At 48.5% G+C, this 22,297-nt stretch overlaps 3 protein-coding genes across 3 annotated transcripts in view; 1 reads left to right on the plus strand and 2 right to left on the minus strand.

Moving 5' to 3' along the window:
* Positions 1-537: 537 nt before the first annotated feature.
* Positions 538-8,154, minus strand: LOC309375411 (chymotrypsinogen 2-like; the record flags this gene model as incomplete). Its single annotated transcript, XM_081921054.1, has 7 exons — positions 538-736; positions 1,603-1,736; positions 4,714-4,894; positions 5,291-5,369; positions 6,208-6,287; positions 7,513-7,616; positions 8,103-8,154. The coding sequence occupies 7 exons, from the start codon at positions 8,152-8,154 to the stop codon at positions 575-577; spliced, it is 792 nt and encodes a 263-aa protein (XP_081777180.1). The 3' UTR covers positions 538-574.
* Positions 8,155-10,806: 2,652 nt separating this feature from the next.
* LOC309376659 (chymotrypsinogen B-like) lies at positions 10,807-17,297 on the plus strand. The gene is made up of 7 exons (XM_081923201.1): positions 10,807-10,895; positions 12,720-12,823; positions 13,006-13,085; positions 14,058-14,136; positions 15,136-15,316; positions 16,048-16,181; positions 16,794-17,297. Exons 1-7 carry the CDS (start codon positions 10,844-10,846, stop codon positions 16,953-16,955), a joined length of 792 nt encoding a protein of 263 aa, XP_081779327.1. The 5' UTR covers positions 10,807-10,843; the 3' UTR covers positions 16,956-17,297.
* A 2,793-nt stretch (positions 17,298-20,090) lies between these two features.
* BCAR1 (BCAR1 scaffold protein, Cas family member) overlaps positions 20,091-22,297 on the minus strand; it is a 37,613-nt gene continuing 35,406 nt past the window's right edge. The window contains exons 6-7 of the mRNA XM_081921823.1: positions 21,454-21,543; positions 20,091-20,961 (exon numbers count right to left, since the gene is read on the minus strand). Coding sequence (XP_081777949.1) covers positions 20,440-20,961; positions 21,454-21,543 — 612 coding nt within the window. The 3' untranslated portion in view covers positions 20,091-20,439. The remainder of the gene's footprint in view (positions 20,962-21,453; positions 21,544-22,297) is intronic.

Here is a 22,297-nt window from a genome sequence, read left to right on the forward strand (position 1 = left end):
CAATCTTGAAAGTGCCTATGCTTGTTTTGATTTTTTTTTTTTGTATATTTTATGTTTCCATTTTGTAAGCCACTTTGAGACCCAGATGGGGAATAGTTAATAAAATAAGTAAATAAGTTAAAAAACAACAACAACAAAAACCTCCAGTGAAGGAGAGTCCACCACCTTCCAAGGTAGAGGGAGTGCAAAATAATAAATAAAGAATTGTTGCAGAAATAAGAAATATTTTTGGGGGGGGGCGCACCAAATACTGTCCTTTGCTCAGGGTGTCATATTACTAAAGTCCACCCCTGCCTAGAACTGATAACAAGCAAAGAGGTTTGCTAGTCACGCCACACCTGCAACTAATGTGGAACAGGCCAGATGTTATGTGTGGCATTGAAGCTCAAGCATGTAAGAGCCTTCCTGCTGGGTCAGGCCAATGGCCCATCTAGTCCAGCATCCCGTTCTCACAGTGGCCAACCAGGTGTCTGTGCGAAGCCTGCAACCAGGACCTGAACACAACAGCATAGAAGAAACACAAACAATGATGGCAGATATTGGTTTTATTGTTCTGAAGTCAAAGAGAATTAAGTTAGTTCTTAGCCAGCGTTTCCTCAATAAAGGGAAGGAGCTCAGTCACTCGGGCATAGACCCCTGGGCTGGATGGGGAGCAAGTGCCGCTGCCCCAGGAGACAATCCCGACGAGGGTCCAGGCACCATCCTTCTGGCACACCAAGGGGCCACCAGAGTCACCCTGTAGGGGAACAATCAAAGCAGGGTGTCAAAGGAGGTTCTGTAGGAAAGGAAGGCGGAAGCTGGCAACTTCCATGTCAGGAGATGAGTGATGGGGAAAGGCCTCATTCCTGCGACACGTGAGGTATGATGGGCAGATGTGTCCATTTTGGTTTCTCACATTTTCCTATCTTAAGTTCAGTTCTCCACATTTCGACATCCCTTTGCAATTATTTTAAAGTCCTCATGAACATTCCCCACCAGCATTTTTGTTGGGATTTCTCCTCATACACACTTCCTTTTTGTGTGTGTGCAAAGCCTGTGCCCCCTACTGTTTATGTTTTCCCAGATCTAATGGTTCGGTGTGTATGCTGTTTTCACTAATATGTGCATTCTGAGGCACACTTTGCTTTTTAGTACATGCGTTTTTTGTACACCTGACTTGGCGCAGCAAAATTTGGATGAGTGTGTTTTGGTTCACAAATGGCTGTGGGGGACGGCTGTGTTTTTGGTACACAAATTACTTCTGAAATTACCGGTAGGTGGGTTTGCCTTTTAATGGGAATACCAGTTTACCACTCACCTTACCCTCGCCACTGAAACTGCCACCACCTGGGCCCCAGGATTCAGGATTTCCAGGGCAGGTGGCAATGGCCTCTGGTCATTCTTGCCTCTCAGAAATCAAGTGGCAGACAGGCAGGGCAAGAGGAAGCAGTCTTCCATGGCCAGGAAAAAACAGAAATGGGAGGCCAGCAAGATGCAAGGGGACGATAGCAGGTGCCTCATTTCAGACAGGAACTGCTGTGGTGGCTGAGAGAAGGTGGGTGGGCTTTGGGGAGGGGGTACCTTGTGGTGGGAGGGCAGCTCAGGTAGTAGGGGAGGACGTACCATACAAGAGGAAGCCCCTGCGGCACCAGCACAGATCATGACATCAGCGATGCGAGCCCCCCAATATTTCTTGCACTGCTCATTGGTCAGCAGAGGGAGGGCCACCTGCTGCAGTTTATCCGGAGTGTCCTTGTCTAGGAAAGAACAAATGAGAGGAGGAGTTTTCATTAGGGCTGCCATATGTCCGGATTTTCCTGGACATTGCCGGGATTTGAAAGACGGAATTGACCTCAGGGAATTTCCCAAAGGCGGCACTTTGTCCTGGATCTTAGGCATGTCAATCGAAAAGTTGCAGTTTGGGGGGGCGTTTTTGTAAAAAAAAAAAAAAGTTCAACAACTTTCAGGGTGTCCTTGTTTTTACTTTTTGAAATACGGCAACCCTAGTTTTCATATACATACCTACATGTTTATTTATACAAATATCTATATACTGATATTCATTTTAAAAATACCAAGTGTGGTTTACAACAATTATAAATAAAACCGTACAATAAGAAACATTAAAAAGGTTAAAAAGCAGACACTGGTTAACCACAGTGCAAGGACAGAACAGTTTTCAGTAAAAGTTGGCACAGAAAGCGCCTGCTGAATCTCTTGTCAACAGAGTATTCCACAGAACTGGGCACATGAAATGGTTTGGAGAGGGAAGGTGCTAGGTTGCTCAAAAGCGAGAGTCTGTTGGCACAGAGGGGAGACCTTTTTGTGTGCGAAATGGGGTGGGGTGAGTAAGCAAGTGAAAAATAGGGTGGGAGCTGTTACTAAGACCCCTGGTTGGTTAATGTGCTAATTCCTTTGGGGGGGTTATTGGGTTGTTGATTTTGTTTTGGTTTTATGTATTTGATATTTTATGTGAACTGCCCTGAGACCTTCAGGTATAGAAATTGAATAAATAACAAAATAATAATAATGTATTTGACCGTTCTGTGTTTCCTTTTACTTCAAAATTTGGTTAAATTGGAAATGTCAGGTTTTTGTCCTCATTGCTGTTCTGCTTATATGCCTTATGATAGAAGGCTTAATTGGTTGTTATTGGACCTATTATAAAAATAGTTTTGGCATATTGCTGTTTCTTTCTGTTTGTTTTCACTCCAAGATTGAAAAAATTCAATGAAGTGCAGGCTATAAATACTGTAAGGAAGTAAGTACCGTATTTTTCACCCTATAGGATGCACTTTTCCCCCTCCAAAAATGAAGGGGAAATGTGTGTGCGTCCTATGGGATGAATGCAGGCTTTCGCTGAAGCCTGAAGAGCGAGAGGCGTCGGTGCGCACCAACCCCTCTCGCTCTCCAGGTTTCAGGAAGCTATCCGCAAGCCTTGCAAGCTCGGCGGGAGTTCCCACGGGCTCACAAGGCTTGCGGGCAGCAGCCTGCAGCCCGAAGTACGGGGCGCCCTCCGGAGGACACCCCGTGCTTCGCGCAGGTGTCCGCAAGTCTTGCGCGCCCGGGGGAATTCCCCCCGGGCGCGCAAGGCTTGAGGGCAGCAGCCTGTTCTGGGGGCTGGGGTTGGGGGAAGCTTGGGCTTCCCCCACCCCAGCCCTGTGGCTGGGGGGGAAAATGAATTTTTTTAATTCATTTCCCCCCCCAAAAAACGAGGTGCATCCTATGGGCCAGTGTGTCCTATACGGCGAAAAATACGGTAAATAAAATATGTTCAGCCCTGCCCAGACCCTCCAAGTGTCCCTATTTTCCAGGGACACTCCCAGATTTACAGAAGCCATCCCAGTTTCAGATTTGATCCTGGAATGTCTCACGTTCCTTAGGACATCCCTATTTTTATCGGAGAAATGTTGGAGAGTATGGAATAGGCATCCCCAGGGCTATTTTTCAGGCAGAACTCACTGGAAATTAATTCCGGCACCTCTCAGGTGGGCACCATTGCCATTCTAAGAGAATGAGGGAGGTGTTCATGGTGAGTTCCGGAACCGCTTTTTCTAAAAACATAGCACTGGACGTCCCTATTTTCATTGGAGGGTATGCCTGTCTGGCATGGCCAGTGGCCAGGAATGATGGAAGTAGTCCAGCTGCACCTGAAGGACCACAAATTAGCCACCCCCTGCTCTGTATCACCCAGTTCCCACAAAAGGGATACATGGCAGGCTGATAAAAACCTGGGTTCATGGCCATCATGGCCTATTTTCAAGTACAGTGGTAACTTGGTTCTCAAATGCCTCGGTACGCAATTCTGGTAGGTAGCCGTGTTGGTCTGACGCAGTAGATATATATATAAATTTAAAAAATTGTCCAGTAGCACCTTAGAGATAAACTAAGTTTGTTCTTGGTATGAGCTTTCGTGTGCATGCTGAACAATTTTTATTTTTTATTTATATATATATATTTCTGCCTTGGTACTCAAACAGCTTGGAACCCAAACACTGCAAACCTGGAAGTAAGTGTTCCAGGTTTGCAAACTTTTTTTGGAAGCTGAACGTGCTCCGTTTTGAATGTTACGCTTCCGATTTGAGTGCCACACTTCCGTTTTGAGTGTTATGCTGAAGTCTGTCTGTTTTTGCTATTTATTTTGCCTTTTTGCAGCTCTTTTTGCTTTTTGTTTTTGTGACTGTGTGGAACCCAGTTCAGCTATTGATTGATTGATTGATTGATTGATTGACTGATTGATTGTGTGACTGCAGTGCATTGTTTATTTCTTTCATTTTATGGATCAATGGTCTCATTAGATAGTAAAATTCATGTTAAATTGCTGTTTTAGGGGTTGTTTTTTTAAAGTCTGGAACGGATTAATCCATTTTTCATTACTTTCTATGGGAAGGCACACCTTGGTTTTGGAGTGCTTTGGTTTTGGAACGGACTTCTGGAACGGATTAAGTATGAGAACCAAGGTACCACTGTAAAGGCAGTGCCCAGATATTACCAGTGTGGAGTAGTGGACAAAGACCTGGGAGACCACAGTTCAAATCTCCTCTCAGCCATTTAGCCCACTGGGCCACTGGGTGACTTTGGACCAGTCACTGTCTCTTCTCTCAGTCTAACCTACCTCACAGAGTTGTTGTGAGGATAAAATGGAGAGAGGGAGAAGTACGTATGCCACCTTGAGATCCTTGGAAGAAAAGTGGAATATAAATGACATAACAAATAAATAAAAATAAAAATTACTTGTGTGTTTGGTAAGGCCCCACCCAGTGGTGACGCAGGTCATGCCCCCGGGGAAGTCATCTGTGGCCTGGGGCAGACACACGGGGGACACGCGAGCCGTCAACTGGGCTGGGGTGGCCAGCTTCAACAAGGTGATGTCATTCTTCACTGTGAAAAGGTTGAACTTGGGGTTCTTGAAAACCTGTCAAAGAAGGAGGCAGTTTAGTTTCAGCCAGTGATTCCCAAATTTTGGGGGGGGGTCACTGCTCCCCCCATGGTTTCATAGACTCATTTCCAGTGTCCCCCACACCACTCTATAAAAAGCATTATTCAGAATAGTGGTTTGCATAGGCAGATCTTAAGGAAGATAATACATTAAAATCGAAAACAGCAATGGTTAATGGCACTTTTATTCAAAATTCAATTAAAACTATTTGGTTTAATTGAGCCAATGATGCCCACTTTAAAGACTGATCATTGTGTGTACACCTCCACTGCTATCCACTCACATTTTAGCAGTGGTGGCCTGGTATTTTGATACACACACACAGAGCAAGGAGCACCTGAGGTCTGGGAAGGTCAATCTTGTGCTACCTACCTGGGCAATCTTTATGACCTGAACGTCTTCAGAAGGATTGCGTTGGTCAAATTCACCCACGACCACCAGGTGGCTTGTCCTGCAGCAGGGGGAGCAGTTGATAGTATTCATTAGTCAACCGTGCTGAGAAATATAGCCAAAGCGCTTCGTATACACGATCTCAACAACCACTACAACAGCCCTGTGGGGTAGGCAGATACTGTTATCCCCAAGTTGCTGGTGTGTGGAGGGGGGTGAGCTGCAGCAGGGAGAGAACTGTTTGCCTAAGGCCACCCTTTGAATGCACGGGAAAGGTAAGATTTGTACCAGCACCTTCATAGTTCTCAGCTGAGGCTAGAAATCAGGGTCAGAACTTGGCATCCCTGGACAGCTACCAGGGCCCAGCCCCCTTGCTGATGCCTTCCCTGGACCCTCGTTTCATATATATTTTTTCATAACTGGCTGGGTCTAGCTTCTACTTAAACATCCCACAATACACCTGAGCCACACATTGTCAAGCTGCTATCATGGGCTTCCTTTGAAAAGCTTCCTTTTCTGATTCCTGTGCATCCATCTGTTGTTGTGGACACAGCAGCCTTCTGTGTCAGTGTCTGTGCCCACCTCTGCCGGTCAGTTGGCAATCCTGCCTGGGAAATGTGACAATCCCGCTTTCTTTATTTCTCCCACTTTGAGCACCGGAACAAAATTGTGGTGGGATGCATTTAGAAATAGATTTTGACTTCGGAATCTCTGAGAAACACTATGAAAAGTAAAGTGTGCCTCTGAGTGTGTGCAGAGTACATTTCGCTCACCACTGGAATGCACACATCCATCTAGGATTACAGGGCTAGGGCTTCAGCAAGTCTGGCTTCCTGGTTTTATCCTGAGCCCCAGAGCATCTCTTCTTAGAAGTGGGTTGTACACAGAGTCTCCCTTACCTGACGTTGCAGTGGGCTGCGGTGACCACCCAGTTCTCGCTGATCAGAGAACCTCCGCAGAAATGGAAGCCATTGTTGTCCTGAGGGATTGAGGGGAACATATGAGCAGATAGAAAGGACCCAGTGAGTGCTTGGACATGCAGTGCAAGAATCACAGCTCAGTAATCCCTGACAGATGGCAACCCAACCTCTGCTTAAAATCCTCCAAGTAAGGAGAGTCTCCCATCTTCCAAGGTAGTCTGTTAAACGGCTCTTACTGTCAGAAAGTTCTTCCTAATGTTTAGTTGGAATCTCCTTTTTTGTAACTTGAAGCCATCGGTCCTACCCTCCAAAGCAGGCTTCCTCAACCTCGGCCCACCAGTTGTTTTTGGCCTACAACTCCCATGATCCCTAGCTAGCAGGACCAGTGGTCAAGGATGATGGGAATTGTAGTCTCAAAACATCTGGAGGGCCGAGTTTGAGGAAGCTTGCTCCAGAGAAACAGGAAGCAAGCTTGCTGCATTTTCCATGTGACAGATATTTGAAGGTGACTACAATATGACCTCTCAGTCTTTTCTTCTCCAAACTAAACATACTCTGGCCCCTCAAAGGCTTGGTTTTCAGGCCCTTGATAATCCTTGTTGCCCTCCTCTATACATGTTCCAGCTTGTCAATATCCTTCTTAAATTGCTGCCCAGTACTGGGACACAGATTCTCAGATGAGGGGCCTCACCAAGGCAAAATAGAGCAGTACTCTTACTTCTCTTGATGTGAACACACACACTCTCTGTCCCTGTTCCACTAACCATACTGACTACTCCTATAGGTATTCCCTACTGTAATGATCAGATACATTTTGTGGTTTCCCTGAGTGCCTCGAAATTGATTTTAAATTGTGCAGATGAGGAAGCCTTTTCAAAAATAACCCTGAGAACCAGAGTGCTTGTCATGTCCACTGACTTGCAGCCCCTGGAGGGCTGACCATAGGTCAATATGGCCCTCAGCCCCAAAAAGGTTGTTGGCCACCCCAGTGTACCACAAGGAGAGGTCAGGTGCTGGACTTGTATCTGGAGGAGCCCACCCATAGACTAAGCCAGTGGCAATCACCACATATTGCGGCAGAAAGTTCCACAAATTAATTGTGCATTGCATGAAGAAGCGCTTTATGTTGCCCCCACCTTTCTCATTCAGTTCACCCAGAGTGGCTGGAGAAACCCAGACAGATGGGCAGGGTATTATTATTATTATTATTATTATTATTATTATTATTATTATTATTATTATTCCAGGTCTCCAGCCAAAGCAAAGTGTGCAGGGCCTTCTTACCTGCAAGGATATCTGCCAGGGCCACGATCCAGGCACTGCCTCCTCTCCATTGACAATTCGGGAATAGCCACTCAAGACCGGATGGATGGCCGGAGTGCCACAACCTAGCAAGAAATCAGGTTTGTTTGTTTGTTTTTAACCCAGGAGAGATTCAGGTTTCACCAGGGACTGGCCCCCTGCACTGTGTTTTCAATACCAAGGCTCAGTCCTGCAACATGTGAAGTAACAAAAGACAAGGGGAGAGTGGTCCTGGCTTGCCACAGAATAATGGCAGGGGACTTCAGCCAAGTTAGAGTGTGTGATGGGCAGGTAGGACTTGAGCATTTTAGAAACTTCAGTCGTGGTTCTGTGGTTGGAGGTGGAGGTGCAGCATCCATTTCCATGGGTGCTGGGGAAGCGGTGAACCCGTGGATGATGAACTGCATCCCTTGACCCTCCCACAGACCCTGACCCGAAGCAGTGAACCACACAGGCAGCACTTCCTGTAGGAGGTATGGAAAGGGGGGCTGTGGAGCAGATCTCTCAGCATGTCAAAGGAGGGGGGTTGGAGTTGCCTCCTCCTCCTGCTTGGCCTCTTACAAGGCACTCACCATGGGCAGCACCAAGGAAGGCCAGGCAAAACAGGAACCAGACGGAAGCCATCTTGCTTCTTGAAAGAGTCGGGAACAAAGCAAGGGCTGCAAATCCTTATATATGTTGTGAGGTAGCTGGCACAGGCGAAAGCCAAGCCAAGCTGGTTTTCCAGCCTCCTGTTATCGTAGGACCTTGAAGATAAGCAAGAAGTTCCATGGCATAGGTCTGGTGGAGGCTGTGGGCAGAGGCCAAGGTGACCTGGCTCAAGGGCAGCGACAGGTGACAGCTGGTCTCTGAGGCAAGGAGGAGGTGGAGTAAAAAGGGTTTGAGGGGAAGGCAGTTCCTCCGGGATTGGAGACCTCAGGATTGGTCGTCTTCATGCAGTGCATGGTTAACCTGTGGAACTCACTCCTACAGGAGTCAGTGATGGCCACCAACTTGGACAGCTTTAAAAGAGGATTAGACAAATTGCATGGAGGAGAAGGCTGTCAACAGCTACTAGCCGCAATGGCTATGCTCTGCCTCCACCACTGGAGGCAGCAATGTTTTAGACTATCAGTTTCTGGAAGCCAAAGGAGGGGAGGGTGTACTTGTGCTCAGTTCAACATTGCTAGTTTCCCACAGGAACCTGGTTGGCCACTGTGAGAGCAGGGTGCTGGACTAGATGGGCCTCTGGCCAGATCCAGGAGGGCTCTCATGTTCTTATTTGCTGAGGAACCTCTGGTGGGTGCTGCAACAGATAATTCTAGAGCTTGACACACACAGAGAAGTCAGTCCAACTGGGTATCCAGTACGAACACAGAGAGGTGGGCGTCACAGAACATACCCAACATTCCCAGCACACTGTGGAAGAAAATTGATATGAAGGTTGTTATTCATGCAGGAAGTTAGTCAGCAATGTTGCAGTGAAGGGGGTGATGGGTGCAAGAAATCACTGCAGGACAGCCCCGAACATAAAGACATGCAGCCTAATATACCTAAACACATGCAATTGCGTGAAAGACAAATCCAATTAAAAAATAATTTATTTGAAAAATAAAGAGGACTGTCCCTGCCAGTTATCTCAACATATTTGCAGTCGTTGGCCAAAACAGTAGAAGACAGCAGAAAAGTATTTATTATAGTGAACTACTAGGTAGATCTCTTCCTGAATGTTTTTCTTTATATCTCAGCAAGCAACGGGTCAAGAGATTGATTTTTTTTGGGGGGGGTTAAGGATGTCATTTTGGCAGGGAGTAAAATGTCTGTATGGGGCCAGGCTCCATTGCAGGTACAGCCCTGCATGACTATTTTTCTAACTGAGAAACTCTGGTCCACTTCCAAGGAATCCCAAGGTCCTTGGAGCAGAGCTTTAGGGTATCATGTTTTACAGAGGGCAGCCTTCCCTCTATCTGAAGAGCTGTCAGAGGACAGTCCTCTCTTTGAAGTACAATCTGGCTGAAGGCTAGTTTAAAGAAAAAGAAGCCTAAGGAGGAGTCTTGGAAGTTGCCTGTCAGCACCTGGACAGCAGACTGGTCAAAGTCTTCCCCACTGTTGTATATTGGTTTAAATGATAGCAATTATTTCTATGTGTCTAAATTAACCTGTGCAATTTTTAGTAATGTGGGAGTGCCCACCCAAACACTGTCTGAGCATCACTCTGACGGGCTATGCACCTGAGGGCTTCCATGCTGCTGTCCCTCCAGCTTTCCAGCCAGGTTTGTCTGATAGCCAGGAGAACTAGTTGCATCAGGCACCAGGTGTTCCCTGGGAAAGCTGACAGAAGCCAGGTGTGTCGCAGGGATGGCATTGAGAAGGAGGCACAGCTGTGTGGGGTTACAGGCCTTCAACTAACTCTATCCAGAAAGTTCCATACCTGTGTTCTGCCAACAGGTAAAGCAGCATGTGTGTGTGTGTGTGTGTGTGTGTGTGTGTGTGTGTGTAGAGAGAGAGAGAAAGATTTATTAAAGCTTTAAATACAAACAAAGAAAAAACAATATACAGTACAGAACTCAACACCAAGTATCAAGCATTTTTTTTTTACATAAATCATAAACTGGGGTGATTGGCTTAGAATCCAGCAGCCCTCTAGCTGTTTCCTGGCACAGTCAGGTTATGATGGATTAACGCCCTCATCTTTGGCTCAGCCAGAGATACACCACCATATCCCCTCCATTGCAGCTGAGCCAAGCCTGGTAGATTTCAGGTTAGCATAAGCCCCCAGGAAGCTGTGTTCCATGGCTGGAATTAGGGGGACTTAGGCCAAATCCCAGGCCTGTCAAGTTCAGCCTCACGATCTAGCAACCCAGTGTAAATTCAGCCGGCAGAAAGGATGGTGTAACTCAAACACTATTTTAAAGGCTTGTTTTTGCTCTGCCAGGTTTAGCTCAGCTCAGTGAGCAGGAGTTCCACTCCTGAATGGAGTTTGAGCCGGTGTAACTTTGTGCCAGCTTAAATTACACCAGTTTGCTTTATGCCAGCTTCTTGTACACAGAATTGCTCCTTGAAGCAAGGCCCCAGGGCAAAATAGAAGAGACCACCTGGGCCCTCTTCCTTCCACAGAGCACCCCAGAAACCTTCCAGCTGCCACTGTCTTAAAAATACCCACAGTTTCCAGAGTGGGTGCTTTCACCTGCCAGTCATCAACCGTGTTATCAACGGACAGGTTTGCTCGTTCCCACGTAGCCACTGGCTCCTAGCCACCTTTGGTCTGAGCGTTCAGTATAAAAATGGCTGAGCTGCTACATGCTGTTCCCATTGTCCTCAGAACCAGCTTATTATGGCAGCCTTGTGGTTTTTGTCCTGCCTGGCACTTGTCAGTGCCGCACAGAGTAAGTACCCACCTGCTTGCAGTCTTGGGCCTCGCTTGAGGTGGGATGGGGAAGCAAACTATTTCTGTGTCACCCAGGCTTGGATCATCATCTTTCTTTTCTCTCTAGAAAATAGAGCTGATTCAGGGGGTAGGCCAACCTGGCCCCATTCATAGGCCAGTGAAGGGGCACTTGCTTTGGTATTTGCTTTCCTCTGCCCTCCTCCTTCCTTTTTCCTTTTCTATCATGGCTGTTCTGTTAGATTGTAAGCATGCAGTCAGGAACAGCCTTGGTTTTTTTAATATATGTATAGCGCTTATAAAGTTTAAGGCACTTTAAAAGTGTTAAGTTATCCTCTTCATCTACCAGCGGTTCTCCACCAGTGGGTCCCCAGATGTTGTTGGACTACAACTCCCATCATCCATGAGCTCTGGCCTTGCTAGCTAGGGATGATGGGAGTTGTAGTTCAACAACATCTGGGGATCCACAGGTTGAGAAAGGCTGCTAGACTGTCATGGGGGAATCAGCACATTGCACAGCCCTCCTGAAACTATACTGTTCCAGAATATAGGTAGATGAACAAAATGCTTGAATGCCACATTAAAACTCCCTACACTTAAAAACAAACACCAGGGATAAGGTGAGGGTTCAGATCTCTGTCCCTGACATGTCTTCCTGACATGCTAACTCTCTATAGGTAGGGATGAATTCATTTTTTTAATTACTTATTTTTTACTGCATTTATAACCCACACCTTTCTCCCCATTTTCTCCTCAGAGCAAACCTGTCAGGTAGGTTAGGCTGAGAGTAGGTGACTGGTTGAAGCTTTACAGCTGAGCAGGGATTCAAACCTTCATCTCCCAGGTCCTGGTCTAACACTCTAACTAGTACATTGCACAGGCTACTATGAGAAGCATTAGATGATGGCATCCTCAGGTGCATTTTGGAGTGATACAGGCCCAGGGAGATTGTACCAGGTGGCCTGGTCCCCTCGTTTATAGAGGACAGTCTATCAGGGGACAGTCCAGCATATCTGAAGGATGGTCGGGTCCAAGTCCAGCTGAAAGATAAAGAACCATGAAGGAGGCCAGGGACTTGGTCAATCCCCATGTAGCTGTTGAATGGTTTCTTTAAATGTAAAGGTTCATCATTGTTCCACCCGATGTGTATGTCTTTAAGGGGCCAGAGCAAGATAACAAGACCCAGCTTTACAGCTGTGAAACATAGCAGGTGCTGCTGAGTTGTATTCGATTAAGGTGTGTCAGCATTTGGGTGTAGTATATAAGGAGCAGCACCTAGCTCTCCCATTACCCTGGGGGATGGGTTGGTGGTTGGGTCTGGTTTGTTGTTAATGTATTTAGTGTATAAGGAGTTTTTGTTTTTGTAATTAAAACCTTGTTTGAGTTAGAGTCCCATTTTTTAATGCATGGTCTCCCCAGCAAGCTCTCTGCAGCGCTACTATACTGCAAAAAGCCAACAGTAGCATCACCTCCCATTTAGGAGAAGCCACCAAGTAGGCCATTTTGGATGGCTCTTATCACCGCACACATACAGACAAGCAAAGGACCGGCACACCAGCCACATAGGGGCTTGTCTCTGCTACGTTATGTGCACAGATGGACCCCTGGGCTGTCTTTGCCTTTACAGTTCCCTGTCCCTGCAGCCTCCTTGCCAGAGGAGCCTCTTTGTCACATCCTGGCGTACTTCCCTTGTATGCGCCTCCTCTCAGGCTCCAGGCACAGAAGGTTAACCCTTCACTACACCCAACAAGTCCTTACCTGAAGTCCTCAGCGCAAAGCACAGAACATGGAAAAGCTCTCACTTCACCTCTTTCCTTGCTTCCAGGTTGCGGCGTCCCTTCGATCCAGCCCATCCTCACTGGCTACTCCCGCATTGTCAATGGGGAGGAGGCAGTGCCCGGATCATGGCCCTGGCAGATCTCCCTGCAGGTAAGAATGCTTGGGAAGGTCTTGGGAGTCTGGTTTGTTTTCTCTGTTGGTTTGCACTTCCCCTACCAGTGCTTAACTGGCACTGAAAATAAAATGGTCAAAGGCCCTTTCTATTGCCACTGCTGCCTGGTTCTGTTCCTGTTGGGTCTCTCACCACCCGCTTTCCTTGGCTTCCCTTGCAGGATAAGACCGGGTGGCATTTCTGTGGTGGGTCCCTCGTCAGCGAGCGCTGGGTGGTGACTGCTGCCCACTGTGGGGTGACGTGAGTACCTTGCCTCCCTTTTCGTGTGGGGATATTTTTTTAATAGATGGATAGGAATCCTGGAGGTTGCAGGGTCAGTAGACGCACAGCAAAGGCTAGCAGATGTGTTAGCCACCTGTAGTCAGAGCAAGGGGCTGAAATATATGTGAGAATTGTAATAAAAAATTTAAGGTCTTATATATATAATAAATGTTCATAAATGTACCAACCAAGCCCGTACATAGGTATGTGGACCACATGTCTGGAGCAGCAGAGGAAAACCGTCCTGAAACCATTTTGACTCCCAAACTGACCAAATGTTTTCTCTGCAAGGAGGGAGGGGGCGAGGGAACCTTCCTGTTGTCTCAGGAATTCACCATTTCAAAGGAATGGCCAGACTACCAGGAAAGGGAATCAGATAAACTGGCAAACAGGAAAAACAACATCATTCAACAACATCATTCAAATTTCAAATTTCTGTTGTAGACCACCTTTTCTGTGACGTAGGTATGTTTGTGGGGGGTGGTCTTGGGTTATGCCCCATCTGTGATGTATGTATGATGTATGGAGGGGTGGTCTTGAGCTCCAGGGATGGGATTTAAAATGTCTAAATAAGGGCAGGCACACCTTTGCTCTGGGTCCTCCTCCGTCCTCCTGCGTGTGAGGGGAGCACCCTGTTGCAACAGCTTTAATAAAGATCAGGCTAACTAGCAGCTTTGCTTCTCAATATTCTCTGGTTGGCCTGTTATTTTCTCTTAGTGATAGGGAACCCACTTAAGGACTCTATACAGGCTCTTGCATACCCCATAAGGGAAGAAGGGCAGATTTTGTTTACAACAGAATCATAGAACTATAGAATTGTAGAGTTGGAAGGGACCCCCAAGGGTCATCTAGTTCAACCCCCTGCAATGCAGGAAATCCCTGACAAGATGGCCATGCAACCTCTGTTCCTTCAGCTGGGGCCAACTGACAGCTTTTGCTTGCTTTCCTCAGGACCTCCAACGTCGTGGTGCTTGGTGAACATGACCGCAGCTCCTCTGCCGAGAAAATACAGAAGTTGGCTGTCGAGAAGGTGGGTGAAGCAGCTGGAAGGCCTCCTCAGGGCTCTTCCAGATAGCATGTTTACTGGGCATTCATCCAAATTTGCTTGCACCAGGCTTAGACAGAGGTCGGGCTTTGTTCAGTCTTTCAGGCACTTAAGTAAACGTTAACCAGCCCTCGAGGGTGTTCAGGAACCAGTACAGCCCAGAAAATACAGTTAAGCAGTTTATTGAAAAAGGAGTTACTTGTAAGAAAGGAGGGTGGCAGGGGAGAGAGAACAATAGCAAGAATGCAGTTCAAACTTGAAATAAAACACCATACTAGATTCTTGGTCCAACTAATCCTCCACTTAATCCAATACTAACAATGAAAATTGGCACTCTGTGGTCACCACTGGAGAAGGAACCTTTCTGGCATCTGCTGTAGGTTAGTCTGTGTGTGTGTATGTGTGTGTGTTTCAAGAGGAACAAACTTGAAAGCCGCAGCCCATCTTCAAGGGCTTCTTATTCATTGGTTCATCAGGCAGACTCCTGCCAATCAGAAGCCACGTTTGTCAGGTAGAGGGAAAATGACAGCTTTTGGGGAGTGGGGAAATGGTTACTACCAGATTTCCCCATCTCCCTGCTAGAAAGACATAAGCAGTAATCTGTGGACATGTCTGTCTTCTTTCCTTACCCATCTTGGAGGGTGTTTGTAAAGAATCAGTTACAATACACCAGGAGGTTCAATGCTATCGCTCTAAATAGAGTGAAAGGATTTGAGCACTTTGCGTGTGTGTTAACTGGCTTGCCAGTGCCAGGATGTCTGTGTCATCGACTGCTTTTGTTAATTAACACAATTATCACTGCCAGCCATTATCAGCCTGTCACCCTCCACTGACCTCACTGTTTACAACTCCTCTCCCCAAACCATGTGTGCCTTTAGCCTTGTAGTCAACAAAGGCACACACCACAATATGTTTGTTAGTCTCTGGTCAGATGCACCACTGTATCCTGCTTGCAGCACCCACAATGCCTCTCTCGCCCACCAGGTCTTCACCCACCCAGAGTGGGACCCCGTTGCCATCAACAACGACATTGCCCTCATCAAGCTGGCCACCCCTGCTGAGATGACCGACACTGTGTCCCCTGTGTGCCTGACAGACACTGCTGACCACTTCAAGAGCGGAGACCTTTGTGCCACCTCTGGCTGGGGGAAGACACGCTACAATGGTGGGCCTGTCAGGGGTCTCACAGGGGAGGTGCTGGAGGGCATAGGGAGGGATGAATAGGGGGCCTCCTGCTTGCCTGGATAGAGTGCAGAGGTGTGTGTGTAAACTAGCCCACTGTACAAGTTAAATATTTGATTTTTGCACATTTGCATTTGGCCCTCCCCTTCACTATCACGTGGCCCCCAGCAGGGAACGTGGCCCTGTCTGTCTGACAAAAGCTCACCACACCTGCTTGAGCGCAGCTCCCTATGGCAGCCAGTTCTCTGCCCATGAGGTGAGCAGCCATTTCAAGCGTCAGTGGGAAATCCTTCTTGACCCAAACTTACTTCAAACCTGGCTTTCTATTTTGTTAGGAGGGAGAGACTTCTGTGGCAGTTGGGAGCTGGATGTTTTAGGTCACGCAAGGACGATCCCTCTGTGGGGGTACCTCACTGACAAAGTGCTCCTTGCCAATGTGTGCCTCCCTGTTAGTGACAAGGCAGCTGCTTACAGAACTCTAAATAACTCTGGACCAGGTTACCCGAAAAACCATCTTCTTCTTCACTGTGCTCAGCTAATGGAACCCAGTTAGTTTTGATTATCGACTTGTGGTAACATGGACTTGGGTTTTTCAGTTATTTTATAAAGTGCTTAGAAGCCACTTTGGCATCTAAATAAATAAGTAAACAGTGTCTTAGCTACCAGGGTGCAGCAAAGCAGTGGCAATTGCTGACTTGATCCTCTTTCCTGCAGCTTTCACCACCCCCAACAAGCTGCAACAAACAGCCCTGCCCCTCCTGTCCAATGAGGAGTGCAAGAAGTCCTGGGGCAGCAACATCTCTGACCTGATGATCTGCGCTGGTGCAGCCGGATCTTCTTCCTGCATGGTGAGTGCTGCTTGACCCTCTCCCCGCTCCCACAAAACCCCCAAGCCCCACAGGGAGGGGAAGCCAATTAATTAATGAGCAAATGGTCACTCATCTCTCAGCTCCACTGAACAGAGAGCAGGAGTGGAAGTGGCAAGGAGGGATGTGATAATTAAAATTACAGTAGCTCTTATAAAAGCTTCAGGACCACGTTGACGGTTCACATTGGACTGGTTGGCATGGCAATTTATTTTTATTGCAAAAACAAGAATAGCCAGAAATCAGGGTGTGGGGAGGAACCCGCAGGAGGAAGACACAGAAAATACTGAAAATCAACAAAGGGAGTGACCGGGGGGTGGTGATTCCAAAGATTCCCTCAAACTGAAGGATACATGGTAGGAAAAAGAATATTTGCCAACTCATCTGTAGATTCTCCAAGGCATGTGATAGGTGGGTGTGGGAGAACACAAAACTGCAAACTGACCTTTAGAGAATGTGGGGGGTGAACATCCCAAAAGATTGCCTGGTTCCTTAAAAAAGGGCTAGAGGGAGAATTATGTCAGAAGGCCTAGGATACCCTCACCACCCCATCCCACCCGCCCACAGTCTAAACTGCCCGTCTTCTGTTTGCAGGGTGATTCTGGCGGACCCCTTGTGTGCCAGGAAGGCAATGTCTGGAAGTTGGTGGGCATTGTGTCTTGGGGCAGCAGCCGCTGCTCAACCACCACCCCTGCTGTGTATGCCCGCGTCAGCCGCCTCCGTGCCTGGGCCGACGAAACCATGGCTAATAACTGAGCTTCCGGTCTCACGGGATGAGGGGGATCAATAAAGGCTGTTCCTCCTTTGAGACTCATCTCGTGTCCTGTTCTTGCATTGCTCCTGCCACAGAATACATTCTAATCTCAGGCCGGCATGGCCATGCCATTTGCACATGCCCACATCCACACACTGCCCGAATAGCATGGCTTCCCCTGTGGAATATGATGCCAAGACCCTCCTATGCCAACATTGCCCCAGAGAGCAAAATTGATGTGTTTGTGAGTGTGCATAAGCATGCAGGCTGTGTGATGGGCCCATCTGGGCGAGTGTGCACATGCTGGCATGTGGCCCTCACAGGGGTGGTGAATCTTCAGTCTGGCCCTCAAGCTGAAAAAGCTTTGCCATCTGTGCGCCCTACAAATGCCCTGTAGCTGCCTCAGAAGAGCCCCATCAAGAGTTTGGACAAGCCAGAAAAGGCTATACAAGACGGTGCATGGAGCCTCGTTTAGGAAGAGGTCTCATGCTGAATGAAGCTGAATGTTGGAAAATTCAGGACAGATGAAAGGGAAGTCCTTCTTCATGCAGTGAATAGTTAAACTGTGGAACTCCCCTACACAGCAGGCAGTGATGGCCACCAACTTGGGTGGCCTTAAAATATAGGGGAAGCGCAGTCCAGTGCAGGTGTTCTACCACCCTCTCAAGTCTATTCAGAAACATAGAAAGCTGTCTTACATAGACTTAAGACCATTGGGGGGTTCCCCTCTATCTCTGGTCGTGGGTCTCCAGTGTTGCAGACAGGGCTCTTTCTCAGTCCTGGGGATTGAACCTGGAGCCTTCTGCATGCATAGAGGGATTCTACCATCCAAGTCCCAGAACTGCACCCCCAGTGGCAGTTCTTGTGGGTGCTCCAGAGGGATGCTGAGTGCAGAACAAAGAATGGCCAGCTGTGCAATTTCTTATTCAAGTTGTTCTTAAGGGCTAAGTTCCTGTCCTGTGGTCAGATGGAAAGGCAGTGGTTTTACTAATGGGGGTCAGTGGGTTTACGTATTTCCAGTGAGATTCTTAGATAGCAACCTGGGGGGAATGTCGCACTTGTGCTGAGGCTGAATTCACAGGCAGAGGTGGCTGCTGACCAACCCAAAAACCCAAGCTAGATCCGTGCCACCCAGAAACATAGGAAGCAGCCTTATAGAGTCAAGACCATTGCTCTCATCTACATTCAGTGACAGTGACTCTCCAAGGTTTCAGGCAGGGTTTGCTCCCAGCCCAATCTGGAGGTGCCCAGGATTGAACACGGGACCTTCTGCATGCAAAGCAGGGGCTCTGTCACTGAGCCACAGTGGAAGGCTCTCTCAAGCTGCAATCCTGTGGGAGTAAACTCCCTAGAAGTCAGTGAAACTTACTTGTGAGTAAGCCTGCATTGGGTTGCACAGGCCCCTTTGCTCCACTCAGGAACAGCAGAGAAGAGAACCACTTCCGGCTTTCCTTGCTAAGATGTGAACGTATCTTCCAAAACATGGGGGTGTAAATGGTGATGTATGAGCCCCCCAGTTTTTCTACAGCATGTTTAGCTCTTTAATTGATGGCAAAAAGACACACACACTCCCCACAGTGTTTTCCCAGCCATTTAGTGGCTTATCCACTCAAGTCAGTGTGATTCTGGAAGGGGAAAGGGCAGGAGGAGGAGTTAGAATTAGCTGCTGATTAGGTACTTGAGCCAAGGCAGTCAGTCGTCCAGGCTGCCATTACCCAGACATTTGCCCACTACCCTGTTCTCCAGCCAGGCTCAGCCAAGCTATTGAATTATCTGGGTCTTTGAAAGGAGCAAGGAAGCCAAGTTCAGGGTTGTTGTTTTTTAACCATGATTAAATTTGCAGGTCAAAATAACAGGATCTTAAGGGCAGGTCCCTACCCAGAAGCTACTAGGCCAGCCAATGTTACAAATGCAAATTGATATTACTCCTGGCCCTGTGGTTACTGCCCAGAGTTACTGGCTTAGCATAAAGATGTGATCATTCCAAACATTGAAAAGCGGCAGTTTCTCTATGGAGGCGCAGCCTCTCCATGTGCCAGCCCAGGGCAACCAGGAATAACAGAATGTGCCTTATACAAAATCAGACCACAGGTCCACCTGGCTCAGCCTTATCTACAGGGACCTGCAGCAGCTCCCCGGGGTTTGAGACAAGGGGACACTCCTGGCCCTATCTTGAGATGCTTCAAGAGACCAAAGGGAAATGGCAATGAGAAGAGGAAAGGACGAGCACCACAGAAGGAGCTTTGCAAAGCCAAGTTTCACTCTGAGCTGGGTGAAAAGGGACTTTCTTTTCTCTGTCCTGAAACTCCCAACATTCAGCTTCCTTGGAGTTCTGGCGTCATGAAAAGAGGGAGGGAAGACTTTTCTCTTTCCACTTTCTCCATGCCGTGCATGATTTTACAAACTTCTATCATTCCACCTCTATCTAGCCTTGTCTCTGAACTAAAGAGGTCCAAATGCTTCGACCTTTCTTCACAGGGGAGTCAGTTGTTTTGTCCGCCCTTTCCTGAACCTTCTCCAGCTCTACAATATCCAGAGGCCATACACAGTACAGTGGTACCTCGGGTTACATACGCTTCAGGTTACAGACTCCGCTAAACCAGAAATATTACCACGGGTTAAGAACTTGGCTTCAAGATGAGAACAGAAATCGTGCTCCAGCAGCACGGCAGCAGCAGCAGCAGCAGGAGGCCCCATTAGCTAAAGTGGTGCTTCAGGTTAAGAACAGACCTCCAGAACAAATTAAGTTCTTAACCCGAGGTACCACTAAATTCCAAATGCAGTCGCAGCTCATAGCTTTGTGCATTTGCACTGTGACATCGGCACTTTACTTTTCATCTAGGCATGGTAGTGAAGCTGGAACGGATCAACGCTCTCCCCTGTTTTGGACATGCAAAGTTTTAGACCAAATCTGCCTGGTTGACAACCCTAATGAGACACACACACTCTCTCTCTTTGCTTGTGGAGCTGATCACCTTCCTTCTGTGTCGACTGAACAACCTGGGCGAATTCATTTGCTGGCATCCCAAGGCTCTCCCACAGATAAGGGCACTGATGTAACCATGACAAGAGAAAAAAACCACACACACACACACACACACACACACACTGATCTTTCTCCCGTACCCCCTAATTGCTTGGATTCTATGTCTCTTTATTTGATTTAAATAGTGCTCATTAGCCAAACCATTTCAGAATCAAACAGGGTGTGGGGGAAGGGGAAGGATAACTATTTGCCTTCCACCACCTTCTCCCCGGTTGCCATCAGGGCCGTCAAGATCCTCCCTTGTGAACCACATCAGGAACATGGGAACCACTGGCAGGAAAGTCCATTGTCTGTGGAGCATAGAGGGAAGGGAGGGAGCAGCCAGCCCACCAACCCAGGAGAGTCTGGATAAGTATTTACAGCCCATTTGCAGTGTTTGGGTGGGTGGGTGTGGATCGCCGGCAGGCCTCCCCCCGCCCCTACGAAGCCAAGGGCGGGCTTCACATGGCCGCGAGCTGCCCCAGCACCATCCGGAACTGCTGCGTGCTGTTGGCGAGCTCGTGGACCCGTGCCACCATGTCCTGGGCAGCAGCGGGGGAGGGGTACTGTAGTGCGGCCACCTTGGTGGTGGCTACAATCTCCTTGAGCATGTCACAAAGCAGGTTGCTGTAGTGGGTGACTTTGTGACGCACGTCCTGGGCCTTGGCCTGGCGCGAGAGAGTGTCCCCGATGAAGACCAGCTTGTGGGCGCTCAGGATGACGAACTTGCTGTGCGCCACGAAGATCTTGGGGGGCTGGTTGGTGCTGACGGCCGTGAAGAAGGCGTCCACGGCGTTGGTCAGGGTGGTGAGGTTGGCCTCGCACTGCTCCAGGTAGAAGAGGAGCAGCTGCCGGTCCGAGGGGCAGAGAGAGGCGCCGTCCCCGGCCCGCACGTGGGCGTAGTGCTGCGGGGGCGTCCAGTTGGATAGGTCGTTGTCGATGGGCCGCGTGACCTCCTGCTCCAGGCGCTCAAACTGCTTCAGCTGCGGACAGGGGGGGTGGGGAAACACAGGGTGCTCTGTCAAGCAACGGTGGGCTGTCGAGGACAAATGGCTCCCCCCCCCCCCCGCCCAGCTTGTGACAAAATGAGCCAGCTTCCTCCCCACAGGGCTACCTGGGACCTGGGCTTTGCCACTGGGATGTGGTGGCATCCTGAAAGCCACAGATCCACACAACCCGGCCCTACCGTTAGGCAGAGTGACTCGGGCAGCAGACTTTTGAAAGCAGTGAATGGGAGGTAAAGGTGGAGAGGCAGGAGTGGAGAGTGCCACATGGTCTGCCCTGTTTAAGCTAGCCTGGCATCCTTTACCATCAGTGACGACCAAACATTTTTGGGCCACCTTGCCATTTGTTCCATGAACTCATACCCTGCCAAAAGCATTACAGGCAATGACCATGTTGTGCATGCGCCATTGACATGTGCCTGGCAAAAGCCTTAGTGGTGGGGCTGGACCCAGGAAGCCCACCCCACTCACCTGTTGCTGCTCCAGGTGCCCCTTCCCTTGCCGGATGATGTTGCCCCTCTCAAGCAGCTCCTTCTGGGTTTTCTCAAACTCTTCCTTTCCCTAGTTGTTTTTTAAAGGGGTGAAAAGGAGGTTAGTGCGGGTGCAACCAGAGGGACAGACCCACAGCACAAGGAACCCACTCCATCAGTGCTAGAGCATCTGCTTGGCATGCAATTCAGCCCCCGGCACCTTCACTTTGAAAAGGTTCTGGGCCAAGGCATCCAAAAAAGGACTCTTCACCAACCTGGCTCCCCCCCAGATGTTTTGGAACTGCAATTTCAATCAACCCCAGTCAGCACATCTGGTGGACACCTGGTTGGTAAGGGCAGGTGTAGGCAACACTGCGCTACCTGGATCAGTGACTTGACTCTGCAAAAAGACATTTCCTATTTGCCCGTTTTTCAGCTTTCCACCGCTGGGGAAGGGCCATACCCCAGTGGTTCAAGCATCTGCCTGGCAGGAGGAAAGTCCCCAGGTTCAATCCTTGACATCTCCAGGTAGGGCTGGGAGAAGGCTCCCTTGAGAGCCTAGAGCACCAGCACCCATCAACAGAGACAGCCCTGAGCAAGAGAGCCTGATCTGACCTGCCAAAAGGCCACCACAGCCCTGAGAGCCTCTCCCTAGCAGGGACCAGAGGCGGCAATGGAGGTGGTTGTGTGCAAATTGCAGTGGGGTAAGAGTGTTAGTCTGCTGCAGCAAAACCAAACAAGAGTCTTGCAGAAGACATGTGACTGGTAGGCACACTTACTGGTTGAGCTGAAAGATATTTTATCGTCTTGAGGCAAAAGAGACGATGGCAGCTCCTGCTATTCTA

This window comes from Podarcis melisellensis, assembly GCF_964234715.1.
Source record: "Podarcis melisellensis genome assembly, chromosome: 8".
In the NCBI taxonomy this organism is placed as follows: Eukaryota; Metazoa; Chordata; class Lepidosauria; order Squamata; family Lacertidae; genus Podarcis; species Podarcis melisellensis.

Bases quoted from the DNA above. Each gene is read 5' to 3' on its own strand.
- LOC309376659 (XM_081923201.1), top strand. From the start codon at position 10,844: ATGGCAGCCTTGTGGTTTTTGTCCTGCCTGGCACTTGTCAGTGCCGCA. The intron at 10,896-12,719 runs GTAAGTACCCAC...CCTTGCTTCCAG, and splicing joins ACTTGTCAGTGCCGCACAGA to GTTGCGGCGTCCCTTCGATC. The intron at 13,086-14,057 runs GTGAGTACCTTG...TGCTTTCCTCAG, and splicing joins GCTGCCCACTGTGGGGTGAC to GACCTCCAACGTCGTGGTGC.